General features: G+C 46.3%; 1 protein-coding gene across 2 annotated transcripts; it reads left to right on the forward strand.

Moving 5' to 3' along the window:
* Positions 1–3,540: 3,540 nt before the first annotated feature.
* On the forward strand, positions 3,541–16,801 carry LOC144504788 (multiple coagulation factor deficiency protein 2 homolog). Of its 2 annotated transcripts, none has more exons than XM_078230528.1 (4): positions 3,541–3,706; positions 6,527–6,613; positions 13,339–13,460; positions 16,582–16,801. In XM_078230528.1, exons 1-4 carry the CDS (start codon positions 3,564–3,566, stop codon positions 16,731–16,733), a joined length of 504 nt encoding a protein of 167 aa, XP_078086654.1. In that variant the 5' UTR covers positions 3,541–3,563; the 3' UTR covers positions 16,734–16,801. The 2 variants fall into 2 exon arrangements, with proteins under 2 accessions (XP_078086654.1, XP_078086655.1); XM_078230529.1 differs by lacking the exon at positions 3,541–3,706 and adding an exon at positions 4,532–4,572 and having other exon boundaries at positions 16,582–16,742.
* Positions 16,802–17,524: the final 723 nt, after the last annotated feature.

The raw sequence follows: 17,524 nt of genomic DNA on the forward strand, positions 1-17,524 counted from the left end.
CCTTCGGTTTCATTCTGACCCAGACAAAAATACCTGTGATTGCAATTTACTATTACTGACAGAGGAAAAAAAACCATGAACTGGCCTATCTTACATAAGCAATAGTCAGGTACTCGTGGATATGTGCAAGTAGCCTCAGGTAACAGGGATAGAAGGGAAGGATTTCCCTTAAAAGTTCTTATTCCTTTCTCCTTTAAGCACAACAAATGTGCCACAATATAAGCACGGTGGCACAGTGGTTCGCACTGCTGCCTCACAGCGCCAGGGACCCGGGTTCGATTCCCGGCTTGGGTCACTGTGTGGAGTTTGCACGTTCTCCCCGTGTCTGTGTGGGTTTCCTCCGGGTGCTCCGGTTTCCTCCCACATTCTGAAAGACGTGCTGGTCAGGTGCATTGACCCGAACAGGTGCCGGAGTGTGGCGACTAGGGGAATTTCACAGTAACTTCATTGCCGTGTTAATGTAAGCCCTGTGACTAATAAGTAAACTTTAAAATACTCCTGCTAATGCAGTACAACTTCAGATTTAATAAATCTGTTTAATAAATCCACCCAAGACTGGCAATAAAATCACATGTTTACCTTGCTCAGGGGTGCTGGAAGACAGATGTTTTCAGCTACTGGTTAGGCAGATGAGCAGCTCGCATTCAAAGTGATGAGAGCAGAGAGAGAATCCTGCTAACTGCAGAACTAAACTTGTAAAGAAAACCTAGAGGATTGTGGCTTCAGGTATGTGTTGCAAAACAGATCAGATCCTCATGCGCACTGAAATCCATAGAGGGGCTTAATTAACAATTGCATTTTATCTATTATTTCTTTTAATCACATAAAAATATCTCAAAAGTGAACCACTCAAAGTTCTGGTGTCCACACTATAAAAACATGATTTAAAAGACTGCTACCAAAAAATGAGGGTTGCAGCTATAAGGAAATTGTGGAGTTTAGCCCCTTTAAAGGGCAATCTTCTGAAAAAGTCCCATGACCTTTTCCTGACCAATCGGGAACTGAGTTGGGTCTTCACTCCAACTTGTCTAGGCTTGTCCCAGCAGTTAGATCCTAGAGGCATAACTGTGAGCATTAAATCTGCATTGCCTTATATATATTTGTTACTGTTAATAAATGTTCTTTGTTTATTAGTAACTAGTGGAGCCAAGTTACCACAGAAATGTTGACGAGATTGGGGCTTTTGTCTTTAGAAAAATGACTTGGAGGTAACCTGAACGAGGTCTTTAAAATTATGAATGGGTTGAATAGGTTCAATGTGGAGTGAATGCTTCCATTTATGGAGCAATCCAAAACTTAGGAGGTCATCAGTACAAGGTAGTAATAAATCCAGTAGCAAGTGAGGAATGTCTTTACACAATGTGGTTAGATGTGGAATTCACTCCTGCAGGAAATGGTTGAGGGAAATAATGTCTGTGCTTGGGAAGGAAGTTCCAGGAATTTGTTCCAAAGGCAGTGAAGGAACAGCGATATAGTTCCAAGTCAGGATGGTGTGTGGCTGGGAGGGGAATTTGCAGGTGGTGGTGTTCCCATACATCTGCTGTCCTTGTCCCTCTTGGTGGTAGAGATTATGGGTTTGGAAAGTACTGTCACAGGAGCCTTAACAAGTTGTTGCAGTGCTTTTGTAGGCATTGCTGCTACTGTGCGTCGGTGGTGAAGGGAATTAGTGCTTCAGGTGCTGGATGGGGTTCTGATCACGCGGGTTGCTTTGTCCTGGATGGTGTCAAGCTTCTTGTGTTGTTGGAGCTGCACCCATCCAGACAAGTGGGGAATATCCCGTCACACTCCTGACTTGTGTCTTGTAGATGGTGGACGGGCTTTGGGGAGCCAGTTTAACAGATAGGTTTGGTGAAATTATCACTGTACCCTAGCCTGTTGTATTTGTGGAATAGGAAGCCAATTGACCTAAAGGTACAGTCTACGAGTGCTGTGGGAGGGAAGGTACAGTCTGAGAGCTGTGGGAGGGAGAGAAGTTACAGTGTGTGGGTGCTGTTGGAGGGGGAGGGGAAGGTACAGTCTGAGAGTTGTGTGGGGGAGTTACGGTCTGTGGGAGAGTTGGGGGGGTGGAGAGGGAGATATAGTTTGAGTGATATGGGGGTCGGGGAATATACAATTCACGAGGGCTGGCCACCTGACACTTCACTCACTTCATTTGCTTGGCCGCTCTTCATGAATGAGCCCCAACTGTAAACATTGGCTTGATAGCTGACCACAGAGGACGATGGGGTTACATTGCACCCAGTCTCTAAGATCAGCAGATTTTTGGGCAGTGCAAGAATTAGGGTTTGGATGGGAAAGTGGCGTTTACGTTGAAGATCAGCCGTGATGTTAGTGGATGGCCCAACAGGTTCGAGGGGCCGAATGGCCCACTCCTGTTTCTGTTTTGTACGTTCATTTGCTCTGATATTCCTCGCCCAATGGGCTTTCCAGTGGAAAATGCAAAGCGAAAATCAGGAGTAGAAACCCCGAGAAAAAAATTAATTTCCGTCCTTAGCCCAGGGTGCTGAGGTCAACTCACTCAGCACAGATCGTGATTGAGGGCTGGTGCTCCTTCTATTGGCTCAGTTTAATGTTGTTTAGATTTGATTTAATTAATTATTGTCACATGTATTGAGATACAGTGAAAAGTATTGTTTCTTGCGCACTATACAGACAAAGCATACCGTTCATAGAGGACAGTGGAGAAGGAAAGAGAGTGCAGAATGTAGTGTTACAGTCACAGCTAGGGTGTACAGAAAGATCAACTTGGTGCGAATTAGGTCCATTCAAAAGTCTGACAGCAGCACAGAAGAAGCTGTTCTTGAGTCGGTTGGTACGTGACCTCAGACTCTTGTATATTTTTCCCGACAGAAGAAGGTGGAAGAGAGAATGTCCGGGGTGCGTGGGGTCCTTAAATATCCTGGCTGCTTTTCTGGGAAGTGTAGACAGAGTCAGTGGATGGGAGGCTGGTTTGAGTGATGGACTGGGCTACGTTCACAACCCTTTGTAGTTTCTTGCGGTCTTGGGCAGGGCAGGAGCCATTCCAAGCTGTGATACATCCGGAAAGGATTCTATGGTGCAGCTGTAAAAAGTGGTGAGAATTGTAGCGGACAAGCCGAATGATCTATCAGAACGGAGGTTTAAAAAAAAATGAATTTACCTCATTTGGCCAATGCAAAGATTGACGCTTTAAATAGCAAATTAGCTGATCCTCGAGTTGTTTGCAATCAGCAAACCTGCCTCAATGTATCTAAGTGTGTATTTGTGCGTACATCCGACTGAGAAATACCCTGAAACCTTCGTTCAAACTTTGAAATGTGAATACTTCCATTTTCTTGCTGGGGCCGCTGTACAATGTGGGATTACTCGCCTCAAAACAGGGAAGTCATGTTGCAAATTGATTTTGTCACACGGGGCTGAAGGACAACAGATAACCCAGAGCCAGGAAGCTGCAATTTGGCAAAAACTACACCCAGAGTATATTGCGCCTCGCTATCAGTACAGATAAAGGTTCCGTGGGAGTCACACATCTGCTGAGGACAAGTGCAGCATAATGAGCAAGGGACGGGCGAGCTGGTTTGAGGATGGGGTGCCCTGTCGCTCTCTGCCTGCTTTTCTTCACTTTTGGTCATTTATCCATGTGTAGCAATTCTCCGCGACCCGCTGTCCCCAAGGAGGGAATACCAGTGGACGCCTTCCACAACAGAAGCATCATCACCAATCACCAGTAAGTTTGTTGCAAACTCTTGCACATATTTTTATTTCCTGTTATTATGGGCTTATTTTACCTGCTTCTGTCTTGTGATGTTGTTTCGGAAACCTTATTAAAACTCTGCCGTTACGCCGCTAGGTTTTTGAGGGAAATTGTTTTCCAATCATTGTTTAACTTTAAGTTTATTTATTAGTGTCACAAGTAAGCTTACATTAACACTGCAGTGAAGTTACTGTGAAAATCCCCTAGTCGCCACACCGCGCCGCCTATTCGGGTAACACTGAGGGAGAATTTAGGATGGCCAACGCACCTAACCAGCACGTCTTTCGGACTGTGGTAGGCATGGGATTCAAGATTGCTGTAGAGGCGTTTCCAAGACTTTCAGTAGAATAAGGTGAGAGAAGAGGGGTGGCACAGTGGTTAACATTGCTGCCTCACAGCGTCAGGGACCCGGGTTCAATTCTGGCCTCGGGGTCACTGTCTGTTCTCCCCGTGTCTGCGTGGGTTTCCTCCGGGTGCTCCGGTTCCCTCCCACGGTCCAAAAATATGCGGGTTAGGCGGATTGGCCATGCTAAATTGTGCTTTAGTGTCAGGGGGACTAGCTTGGGTAAATACATGGGGATAGGGCCTGGGTGGGATTGTGGTCGGTGCAGACTCGATGGGCCAAATGCCTCCTTCCGCACTGTAGGGATTCTATGAGGAATGAGAGGCACGGGAGCAAGGGGAAGTATAGAAACCCTGAGGAGAAGCGTTCTTCCCGGGAGGACGGGGCCAGTATCTGGCAGTGGGAGAAGTGTCTGTGATTTTGTCACATGGGATCGGAGCACTGGAGAAGGCCCTTGGATGGGGAGGACGGAGGGAGTTGGGGCTGCTGAGGCCTGGTAGCAGATTGAAATGTGACATGATTTTTAGCTCCATTATGGTTGGAGATCGGAGGGGCTGGGAGCTAATAATAGTCCTGTGGCTGGCACGCTGATTCCCAGCTCCTTCCTGCCATCCCCCCCCCCCCCCCCCCCCCCGTCCTCCCCAGTCATTATTTGCAGGATATGAGGGCAGCAGGCCCATCCATCTGTAAACGGGTGGCTACCACCCACAGCTCCTTAAGGGCCGCTTCAGGCCAATGAAAGGAGGCCGAGTGAGATTTTCCAGTTGGAGAGGGGACACCGCTGTTCAAAGTGCCCTCTCTCTCTTTCTCTCTCTCTCTCTCTCTGTCTCTCTCTCTCTCCTCTCTCACCTTCCAGTGTCGCCTGCTGGTCCTTCCCAGCTGGAAGGCCTCTGAGTGGCTCTCCAGTTTCCTCAACCCACCCACCATCCTGAACTACATGGTGAGCCCGGGGCAATCACAACGAGCGTTTGTCTCTCTCACTGTGTGTGGGTTTGTGACCAACATTTCAGCCGGCTGGCAGGGGTTCAGAACCCCACCAGGGAAAATTCTGCCCGCAGGGTCTGGGAGTGAGATCAGAAGGGGTGTGAGATCACAGCCTCTTCCTTGATGGATTAGCAAGGAAGAGCTCGTTCACTCACTCACCAGCTTGTGGGTAACTTAACCCAGGGTGATTAAATTAAATTCATTTTGATTGGAGTTGGATTAAAACTTAAGATCGTTTGGGACATGCATCAACCATCAAACCAAGTTGACGGTGTTGAACTGGATGGCTTGCTGGGCCATTTAAGAGTCAATCTGGAGTTACATATAGGCCAGACCAGATTTCCTTAGTGATCAGATGGGTTTTTATGACGATCAACATTAGACTTTTTAATTACATTTTTATTGAATTCAAACTTCACCATCTGCTGTGGTGGGATTCAAACCAGAGTCCTCAGATCATTACCCGAGTTCTCTAGATAACTAGTCCAGTGACAATACCACTACATCATCATCTCCCCTTAAATTCTAATCCTCGTTTTCAAATCCTCCCTATCTCTATGAATCTCCTCAAGTCCTACAACTCTCCAAGATCTCCGCACACTCATTGTGCATGATCCCCACTTTTAAACCCTCCACCAGACTTCAGTACAGCACAGGAACAGGCCCTTCAGCCCTCTTTCAGATGCCTGGGCCCAAAGCTCCGGGATTCCCAACCTAACTTTCTCCACCTCTCTACTTTTCCTTCCTCCTTTAAGACACCCCCAATAACCTACCTTTTGACCAAGTCATTAATCACCAGCCCTAATATTTCATTCAGCTGCTTATTGGTTGATAAAGTTCCTGTAAAGCACCCTGGTCGTTTTACACCACATTGAAGGTGCTATATAAATGCAAAATGTTGTTGTTGACCTTAGGACTGCAGGTGGGGATGGGGGTGAAAAGAGGGTTCTTCCCAGAATGGAAACTATACAAGAGGACAGTGAAGGAGACGACCAGGTTCAGCTGTCAGATGCCCCCACACTTAGAAACGTAGAAACTAGAAGCAGGTGTAGGCCATTCAGCCCTTCGAGCCTGCTCCACCATTCATTTTGATCATGGCTGATCATCGAATTCAATATCCTGCTTCCCCCCTTCTCCCCATATCCCTTGATCCCTTTAGCCTCAGGAGCTATATCTAATTTCTTCTTGAAATCAGAGGAAATTGTCAATGTGCATTGTCTGGCTCCATACCAAGAATTCTGGCTCTACACCATGAATAAGTGAGGGAGTTGCGGACATCTGCTGTTGTACAAGGAAACAAAGTCGAACTGGAAGTGCGTGCTATCTGGGTAAAGGGGTGGGGTGGTGGTGCAGGGAGGGTAATAAATGGAAGATTTTGTAGTTCAGGTTCCCTTTCCGACCATCCATAAAGGATTCTGCAAAGCTTGGAATGTTATATTCAATTTAAAACCACGTTTGTTTTTCAGTCACCTTGAGGAGGAGTTGAAACCTCATCTCGGAGAGCTTGACTTGGATAAGATGTCCGAACAGGAGCTGGAATTCTATTATTTCACGTGGGTCAGACATGTCTGCGCTTTTGCTGAAAATCTTCATTTCTGTTCAGTTATCTGTCCGGCCTCTGAGTCTGGTTTTTATCACGTTGCTGTCGGTGAGATTTGACTGTGTGCAAATTGACAAAAGTGCTTCCTGCATTACAACAGGGTCTACAAGTCAAACATACTCCGCTGGCTGTAAAGGACTTTGGGATGTGCTGAGATTGTGAAAAACACCCCATATATTTCTTCAATACCACTGTCCAATGCACTGAGTTACATTTGTCATCTGCAGGAGTCATCTTATAGAGTCAAAGAAATTATCTTTGTTAACTGAGCATTAATATGTAATAGAATAGAATCTTACTGTGCAGAAGGGGCCATCGGGCCCGTCGAGTCTGCACCGACTCTCTGATAAAGCATGTTACCCAAGCCCTATTCCTGTAACTCAATGTATTTACCTCACCAATCCCTCTAACCTCCACATCCTTGGACACTAAGGGGCAATTTAGCATGGCCAATCCACCTAACCTGCACATCACTGATTACTAAGGGGCAATTTAGCATGACCAATCCACCGAACCCGCACACCTTTGGACTGTGGGAGGAAACCCACGTAGACATGGGAAGAATGTGCAAACTCCTCAGACCCAAGGCTGGAATTGAACCCTTGACGCTGTGAGGCAGCAGTGCGTGCCGCCGTGCCGTCCCATCCGATCCTTGCAATTTTACCAACCCCCAGCCCCCCACCATGAGGTTTATCAACAGAAAAAGATATCACCCAGTGCTCATTCAAATGGTCTGTAACCCCCATGGACTCGTGTGGATGAATACATGGTTTTCAGAGAGTGTAGATTTTGGATCTCCTGTGCAATGTGCTGGGAGACAGGCCTGACAAAACAAACTCCTGAGACCTCTGTCGCTGTTACTCGACGCACTCTGCTGAATGGTGATCTATGAGCAGAATATACCACAAAACTGGTTAATGTGTCAATTTGAACTTTTGGACAGCTGACCAGTCACTTCCAATCTCTGGCCATAGTGATGTGGAACATGGGAGCCTCATGGTCCCCTCATGCCGACACTATAATTAAGAAAGCCCACCAACGCCTCTACTTTCTCGAAGGAAATCTGGCATGCCTGCTTTGATTCTCATCAGCTTTTACAGATGCACCACAGAAAGCATCCATTCTGGTTGTATCACAGCTTGGTATGGCTCCTGCTCTGCCCAAGACCGCAAGGAACTACAAAAGATTGTGAATGTAGCCCAATCCATCACGCAAACCAGCCTCCCACCCATTGACACTGTCTACACTTCCCACTGCCTCGGCAAAGCAGCCACGGACCCCGGACATTCTCTCTTCCACCTTCTTCAGTCGGGAAAAAGATACAAAAGTCTGAGGTCACATACCAACCAACTCAAGAACAGCTTCTTCCCTGCTGCTGTCAGACTTTTGAATGGACTTACCTCGCATTCAGTTGATCATAGAATCATAGAAACCCTACAGTACAGAAAGAGGCCATTTGGCCCATCGAGTCTGCACCGACCACAATCCCACCCAGGTCCTACCCCCATATCCCTACATATTTACCCGCTAATCCCTGTAACCTACACATCTCAGGACACTAAGGGGCAATTTTCTTTTAGCACGGCCAATCAACCTAACCCGCACATCTTTGACTGTGGGAGGAAACCGGAGCACCTGAAGGAAACCCACGCAGACACGAGGAGAATGTGCAAACTCCACACACACAGTGACCCAAGCCAGGAATCGAACCCAGGTCGCTGGAGCTGTGAAGCAGCAGTGCTAACCACTGTGCTACCGTGCCGCCCCTGATCTTTCTCTACCCCCTAGCTCTGACTGTAACACTACATTCTGCACTCTCTCCTTCTCTATGAACGGTATATTTTGTATGCATAGCAAGAAACAATACTTTTTACTGTATGTTAATACATGTGACAATAATAAATCAAATCAAATCAAAAATGTGACGCAGCTTTCAATGAAATGTTACCTGGATTGAAACTTTGAGTCCTCACCTTCCTTTTCTCAGGGAAATTGCACTCTCCAGACTGGGGAACCCACAGTGTGAAACTTATACACAACAAATGACTGTTGGGCATCTTTCTTACAGGAATTATCTAAATAACCATTTTAACCCTTTGTTTTTAACCGAATCTGAGGAACCTGAAAGAAAGGGGAATAATAATATGATTAATAATATAATTCCCATGTAGCCCTGCACTGGGAGTAGTCCCATTCTACCCGGCAGAAATACAGTTGCAGAATTTTTACATCTTATTTTACCTTTCAATATTGGATGGGTTCTTGAGGGAAATAAACTTTTGATTTGATTTATTATTATTGTCACATGTATTAGCATACTGTGAAAAGCATCATTTCTTGCGTGCTATACAAACAAAGCATACCGTTCATAGAGAAGGAAAGGAGAGGGTGCAGAATGTAGTGTTACAGTCATAGCTAGGGTGTAGAGAAAGATCAACTTAATGCGAGGCAAGTCCATCCAAAAGTCTGACAGCAGCAGGGAAGAAGCTGTTCTTGAGTCGTCGGTTGGTACGTGACCTCAGACTTTTGTATCTTTTTCCCAAACTTTCCATGCCACAGGGACAGAGCAGGACAAATGGACTGAGTGGATTGCTTTACAGAATTCTAGCATGGACTCAATCAGCTAACTGACCTCCTCCTGTGTCTGAATGACTCTATATGTGGAGGAGTGACACTTTATTACCACATTATACCACTGAGGCTTAGGGGAAGATTATATTAATAAGAAATCCTTCGCAATAAGAGGATTTCAGTGAATTTATATTCTCTCTCTCAACTGGGACAAGCCTATTATCTATTAATTCCTTATAATTGATCTAAGAATCCCTGAACTGTTGTCAGTGAAGTTAACACGATTCCATTTAAATCCAGCCTGCTGTGTCACCGCTGAGTTTGTGTGTTTGAGCAGATATTGACAGCAGGAGGGAGACTAACTATACTCCAGCTTCCATGGCCTGATTTATCCGCCTTTTCCGATTCCATCAGTCAAACCTGTTCAGCATGGGCTCATTAATTCCCAGAATGATCACACATGCAACTTGTTGCATTTAATCTGGAGCAGCTTACTAGTTCACAAACACAAAGTTACTCGGGCTCTCTGAATGGCGTTGTGGTTTTATATAATATATATATATATATACACACATACTCTGCATAGCGTGGCAGTGGGCCATAGAACTGCCCCAGTTTCACCACTTGACCCAAGTCTAGTTAGCTGTCTCAATCAAAACACTGTCAAAGCGGTTATAATCCACTTGTGTTGGGCAGGGTTGGAAATGGAGCCAAGGTTCCCTCATCTGTTTATTGAGAGTCTCTCACACACACACACCACCCAGACTTGGCACACACGTTGCTTGCTGTTCCTTAGTTGTTACTGAGTTAAAATCCTGGACCCCCTCCTCCCCACCCCACTACCTAAACTGTAAACCTGGGAAGGAGCGTGTTTGCCACACAGAGTGCAGCAGTTCAAGAAAGTGGCTCAGCATCACTTTTCCAAAGGCAACCCGCGATGGACAATAATCACTGGCCTTGTCAGCAATGCCCACATCTGAGGGGGAAAAATCCAAGAGAAATAGTAATAATGTTTACACGTTTGACTGAATTAATAATCTAAACATCTTTGAGCTGCAAATGGTTTCGGGAAAGAATTATATAATGGACTGTAAACTTTTATTTGGTTAAGACAGCCATACTATTTTATACTATACTATATATTATTTTATATACTATATACTATTTTAATATGTTATTATTTTTAGAGAATCAATTGTAGACATCAGTGGTGATTACTCCAACTTAATCCTTCACTATGGACATTATTACACCTGTTGAACATGGAATGCCCTTCCTGGGGATCATCATCATTATCATCATCATGTGCCAAAGGCAGGACCTTTGCTCGTGGCACTCTTGTTCTCCTGTGCTATTCCTTTCAGTTGCCAATAACTTAATTCAATTTTCAAGCCATCCGATATTGATATTCTCTTCCTCTCGCTTTTTCCTCACGGTCTTCCCTCCATAATGTCTCTCGCTGGTCTGTTTTCTCCTAAAATGGGCCCGACGCTGCTCTTTCTCAATAATGGTCATCAAATGTCTTTGTTTATTCTCCCTCCGCAGCACTGCATCATTTGGGACTTTTCCTGTTCAGCATGTTCTGTCCATTCTCCTCCAAACCCACATTTCACCCCTAGACAAAGCAACACTCCAAATCAACCTCTTTACAAGTTGCTTCTTGAGGTGTTTGCAACCATCTCTTCTTACCAAAAATGGTCTTATCCATTGCGATCTTATTTCTTTGTTTCATCTTCCATCTGCAGATATTATGCTTCCCAAATTCTTGAATTCTTGCACCTGTGCTGGTTCCCTTCCTTTTGTGGATATATGAGTATTTATTTCTTGGTGATTTTTATTAAAACAAACTTTATTTGACAATGCAGTTTAGCTATAACAAAAAGAATTAGCATAACTTTTAACAATTGAAATACTAAAACATGACAGGGTATAACAGCTATCTCTATAGTTTAAGCAATATCCCACAGACATGCATCCTTCTTTTGGATCAGCACAAAACAGATATGATCACGCGGGTGCGATGTTTCCTCTTCAAGTCCTTTCAAGTCCTCTGGACAGAGATCCAGACAGCCACCTGCCTTCTGACTCCCATACAGCAGTCTCCAGCGAAAGACCTAACTTCAAACAGCAGAACTTAAGAGAAAGAGACATATTTTCTGGCAGATCCCAGTCTCCAAATCCAGAGAGAAAGAGACACGGTGAAAGCTACCACTCTCTAAAGATCCCAATTAGCAATTGAGCTAGCTTTCTCTGTGTAAGCCTGATCCTGCCCAGTCACATGATTTTCTTCCTGTCAATTGACCTAATCAAGCCCTACTCTGAAAAAGCCCGGGAGAAACACTAAAATAACAGAACAGCATTAGCCCAGATTAAAACAAACATTTTAGCAATTAAGATCAATTATGCTATTGCAGTATCAACAGGGGCTGTCGGTTACAGACAAAGCAACAACGGGTGAATAGAACTAATTGCTAAAAAAAAAATTCTGCACAAGAAACATGACACAAATATATTTCTTAAAGGCACAGTATTGTCACAATAAGATATCAAAATTGTTAGTATCCGTTACATCATAGGGTTATTTCCAGGCACAGTAATACCTCACCATGTAGTCATCAGCCTGACTTGGAAATATATCACCGTGCCTTCACTGCCGCTGGGTCAAAATCCTGAAACTCCCTCTCTCACAGCACTGTGGGTATACCTACACCACATGGACTGCAGCAGTTCAAGAAGGCAGCTCTCCACAAGGGCAATTAAGGGATGGGCAATAAATGCTGGCCAAGCCAATGAGGCCTAAATCCCATGAATGAATTTTAAAAAAATAATTTGAACATAACTATTGAAAGAGCCTCAAATCTGTGACCTACTGTGACACAAGACTAAAAAAAAACGCAGCAAGGGGCGGCACGGTAGCACAGTGGTTAGCACTGCTGCTTCACAGCTCCAGGGACCTGGGTTCGATTCCCGGCTTGGGTCACTGTCTGTGTGGAGTTTGCACATTCTCCTCGTGTCTGCGTGGATTTCCTCCGGGTGCTCCGGTTTCCTCCCACAGTCCAAAGATGTGCGGGTTAGGTGGATTGGCCATGCTAAAATTGCCCCTTAGTGTTCTGGGATGCGTAGATTAGAGGGATTAGCGGGTAAAATATGTAGGGATGTGGGGGTAGGGTCTGGGTGGGATTGTGGTCGGGGTGCAGACTCGATGGGCCGAATGGCCTCTTTCTGTACTGTAGGGTTTCTATGATTTCAATGAAGGTTAAATTTATGTTATGACAATCCAGGCAGAAAGGAGAGTTTCACAAATATGTTTAACATAAACTTTCCTTCTGCATTCTGTTAATTTCTTTCCATATTTGGCAGAAATGACTTGTCCTCTCGAATTCATAGAGTTATTCGCCAAAATCTTGCTAACGTTCACGCTGGCGGGACCTTACGATCCTTCCAATGGCGCATCCCTGCCATGGGTTTCTCGGCGGCAAAGGATGCATTCAACAGGAAAACCTGTTGACAACGGCGGCACCATAAGACCCCGCTCCCAGCGAGCGGCGAGCTTTCCCCCCACCTCCACGAAACCCACTGCAGAGGGAGAGAAATCCCACCCAGTGACTCTTAGAATCCCTACAGTGCAGAAGGAGGTCATTCGGCTCATCGAGTCTGCACCGACCACAATCCCACCCAGGCCCTATCCCCACAACCCCACGCATTTACCCTAGCTGACACTAAGGGGCAATTTAGAATGGCCAATCCACCCTACATCTTTGGACTGTGGCAGGAAACCGGAGCACCCGAAGGAAGCCCACGCAGACACGGGGAGAACGTGCAAACTCAACACCGACAGTGACCCGAAGCCGGGAATCGAACCCGGGTCCCTGGAACTGTGAGGTAGCAGAGCTAACCACTGTGCCACCGTGCTGCCCATTCCAGGTCTACAGCACAGAAAGATGCCCTTCGGCCCATTGCGTCAGCATCAAAGAAAAACCACCCAACTATTCTAATCCAATTTTCCAGCACTTGGTCCATAGCGTTGTGTGCCTTGGCATCACAAGTGCACATCTAAATACTTCTTAAATGTTGTACCTGCCCTAATAACTCTCTCCCTCTTTGCAGTCTGCATGATTTTGACAAAAATATGCAGTTGGATGGCCTGGAAATAATGACTGCGCTGGAAGATTCTCTTGAAGACACCCTGGCTTTCTTTACAACAGAAGACACAATGAAATTGCTAATAGGTAAAATTTCTGAATTAAGACCCATGTTCGACTGGGTAGCAAAACATTCCAATCCTGGTTCGAAACAGTTTTGAATGAGATTGAGCCACTCCAGCCCCTGGGCAATAACTTTCCTGTGTCAAAAACCTTGAATTTTTGGCAAATTTCTTCAATGTCATCTTAACAAGGTCATCTGGGTGTCTCGGGCTGTCAGGGACAAGATGGGCCAAATGGCCTCCTCCTGCAACTTTTCAATGGTTCCAACTATTGCAAACACAATCCCCAACAGGCAAAAAGAAAACACACCCTCCAACTTACTACAAACAACACAAGAAATATGTTTGCATTTTTTAAAGTGCTTGGGATAGAGTTTCTACAGGATTGCACAGGTTTATCCAGAGTAATTCACCCAAAATTGGCCACTTTACTGTCTTCTGGCCCGATCCGGATCCGCGCTTTTAACGACCGTAAATAAAAGCCATCTCTCCCGCTCTCTTGCCCCTGCAGGGAAGAGTAACCTGTGGCTGGTAGTGTACCAGTGATGGTGTATCCCTTTACAGGCCCAGCTTGGTCCTTCTCCAGTGTCTCCTCTTGGACTTGTACTGATCTTCAGAGCTCCGATCGGTGCGCCAGCGCTAAGCCCCGTCCACAGCACGAATCGGACTGGAGCCAGCAAAATGCGCATGGGCGCGCTGGAAAGAGGATTCCAGGCGCGGATCTATTTGACGCTCGGATTCGGCACTTAGGGCCTGATTTTGCCATTTTGAGTCTAAGGGCCCGATATGACCAAAACTGTGCGCCCGTTTTCAGGCGTGAAATCGCGGTAAAGTCGGGCGTCGGGCCTAAAACACGATCCGCACCAGAGTTTTTGCAAATTGTGCCTTTACCGACAGCCGATTTTGGCGCGGTTCCGATGTGCGCCCGAATCGACCGGCGCGATGATTTAAATGCATTTGCATGCTTCCCGCTCACCTTCAGTCCTTCGACAGCCTGCAGCACGTTGCTCGAAACTGACTTCGAGCCACGGCTGAAGGGACCGGGCTTCACACAGGTCCGCTGGCATCTGCCGGGGGGGGCTGGTGGGGCCAGTTGGAACTCTGGTGGGGGGGATGAGGAGAGGGGCGGGCCCACATCGCCCTCTTGGGGGGGTGGGAGGAGGGGAGGGGGTGTGATGTATCATCCCATGGGGGGGGGGTGTGACTCTCATCCTGTGGTTGAGGGGTTCCGCTGTGTCTGCGGCCAGAGGATGAGAGTCACACCCCCTCTCTCCCCCACCATGGGATGATACATCACAACCCCCCCCCCCCCCCCCCGCTCCCCCCTGACCAGAGGATGAATGGCAGAGAGGCTCTCTCCGCTCTCTGCTTTTTTTTTCGCGCCCGGGCACGTTCTGTCAGGTTTTTTTGCGCAGTTCGGAGCTCCTATCGTTCCGGCGGCGCTAAGCCCCGCCCACTGGACCACGCCGGAAAAAAGTGTATGGGCGCGCTGGAGCGCGGCCTCCGGGCTCGGATCTATTTGGCGCCCGCACCCGGCACTTCGTCTCGAAATGGTCAAATCGGGCCCTAAGTCTTAAAATACACAGTATTTGTGATAAACAGTTCTATTGATAAAACTGCACCAATTTACTGCTCTTAAATACTATCATGGTATGTTTTTTAACGCTTCTTGCTTGAGTTGGCTGAGGGAAGATTTTACATCGGTGGTTGTGCAAATTAGTTTGAGTGGAATTTTGAAACTTAAAGGGTGGCGCGGTGGCACAGTGGTTAGCACTGCTGCGTCACAGTGCCAGGGACCCGGGTTCGATTCCGGCCTTGGGTGACTGTGTGGAGTTTGCATGTTCTGCCCGTGTCTGCATGGGTTTCCTCCAGGCACTCCAGTTTCCTCCCACAGTCTGAAGATCATAGATCATCATAGAATCCCACAGTGCAGAAGGAGGCCACTTGGCCCATCGAGTCTGCACCAACCACAATCCCACTCAGGTCCCATTCCTATAACCCCATGCATTTACTCTAGCTTGTGCCTCTGAGACTAAGGGGCAATTTAGCATGGCCAATCCACCTAACCCGCACATCTTTGGACTGTGGGAGGAGCTCCCGGAAGAAACCCACGCAGACATGGGGAGAATGTGCAAAGACACACAGACAATGACCCAAGCTGGGAATCGAACCCAGGTCCCTGGCGCTGAGAGGTAGCAGCGCTCACCACTGTGCCACCATGCCGCCCTATAAAGATGTTTAGGTTCGGGGAATTGGCTGGGTAAATGTGTGGGGTTATGAGAATAGGATGGTGGGCGGGCCTGGGTAAGATGTTCGGTCGGACAGTCGGTGCAGACTCGATGGGCTGAATGGCCTTCTTTTGCACTGACTGTGCATCTTACCCAAGTACAATATTGAGTGCAATTTGCATTGGACAGCACGCAAAGGGGGAAACTCCATTCCAACTTGCGCACTGTGCATACTTCTGGTAACAGTTTAAATACACATGATGCTGACACCTGCCCTGGTCTTAAAAACCAGATATAGTGGAACCCCGATTTTACGCACCCCGATTTAGTGTGAAATCGGATATGATGCGATGGACCCTTTTTTTTGCTATTTCCGGTTTCGTGATTTAGCGCGACCCCGATAACATTCGCGATAACATTTTATGGACCCCAACCATCGTGTTATAACGGGGCTGCACTGTAATTTAAATTGCTCAGATAAAAAGCAAGATACTGCAGATGCTGGAAACCTGAAATAAAAACAGAAACTGCTGGATAAACTCAGCAAATCTGCCAGCACCTTTGGAGAGAGAAACAGAATTAACGTTTCGAGTCCGTTTGATCTTGTGGAAGAGACATACAGGAACACAAAACGCTAACTCTGCTTCTCTCTCCTCAGATGTTGCCAGACCTGCTGAATTTATCTAACGTTTTCTGTTATAATTTAGATTTCTATTCAATTACCAGGCCTAATTTCACCATCAAACATTCTATCAGGTTGAAGAAATTTTCACACCAACTTTTCTGGGACTTGGGTTTACCCAATCTGCTTGGCTATCGCTGATATAGGGCTATGTTTGTAATACAGAATAACATTGATTTTACGCCATCCATTGGCCTGTTTTTCCATCTTATTTTCATTGTTTTCTTTTGGTACAGAAATGACGGATGAAGTTTTGGAAAAGGATGACGTTGACAGAAATGGCTATTTATCCTATTATGAGTATATGCACTCACAGAACAGGACAGCAAGTCCTACCACAATACTGGACAAAAGTGCAAAAGAAAAAGCCTCAACACAGCAAGGTTGATGCAGAGAATTGGAAGCAAAACGTTCTTAGAAAGCAATGAATCGAATAAAAATGGGCAAACAAATCTGTAATTGGCATTCTTGTGTGGAATCTGTCCTGAGTTCAAGATGAAAAGCTTCGACAGCATGTCTCTTTTTTTGTCTGCTATACTCAAGCTCTGTGCTACCAGGTGACTATATCTGTATCCCATCTTGTAAACGATGTCCTTCAGTTTCAACACCTTGGTCAAACACTGGCCGGAATTCTCCCATGTTTGCCAGCGGGAAAGAAGAATTTGGTGCTCAGCCAAATCTTCATTCACTGAGGCGGGACCGGAGAATCCCAGCTGGTTTGGTGGGGTGGGGGTGAGAGAATTCCAGCCATATCTGGCTCACTCTTGACTCTAGGGTTTGGATTTTACTGCCCCGGGTCCTGGGGGCCTCCAGAAAAGGCGTTCCATGGAGAAACCCTCTCAATAGAGCCATGGAACACCTTTTCTGGAGGCCCCCAGCACCCGGGGCAGTAAAACCCTCTCAATAGAGTGTCCCATTATCTGCTTCCATTCCTATTAAGGTTTTTGATTGCCTAGGAAATATGCAATTTCTCTTCGTAGCCATTTTCATTTCGTAACAATTTTCTCTGAAAGGCTTGGTCCCCTAATTTGTTGCTGAGTTAACTTATCTCAGCTGCTTTTCCAATGAGGACAACGCAATGGAGTAGTGCCTCAGGACTGGAATCTGCGTCTGCAATCCTAGTCTCTATCACTGCTGGACCTCAGTATCACAGGTGATGATAAGATGGTTGCATAACGT

This window comes from Mustelus asterias, chromosome 15, assembly GCF_964213995.1.
Source record: "Mustelus asterias chromosome 15, sMusAst1.hap1.1, whole genome shotgun sequence".
Classification (NCBI taxonomy): Eukaryota; Metazoa; Chordata; class Chondrichthyes; order Carcharhiniformes; family Triakidae; genus Mustelus; species Mustelus asterias.

Excerpts from the sequence above, each read along its gene's own strand:
- LOC144504788 (XM_078230528.1), top strand. The coding sequence starts at position 3,564 with ATGGGGTGCCCTGTCGCTCTCTGCCTGCTTTTCTTCACTTTTGGTCAT. Across the intron at positions 3,707-6,526 it reads AGCATCATCACCAATCACCA|TCACCTTGAGGAGGAGTTGA; the intron begins GTAAGTTTGTTG and ends TTTGTTTTTCAG. Across the intron at positions 13,461-16,581 it reads CACAATGAAATTGCTAATAG|AAATGACGGATGAAGTTTTG; the intron begins GTAAAATTTCTG and ends CTTTTGGTACAG.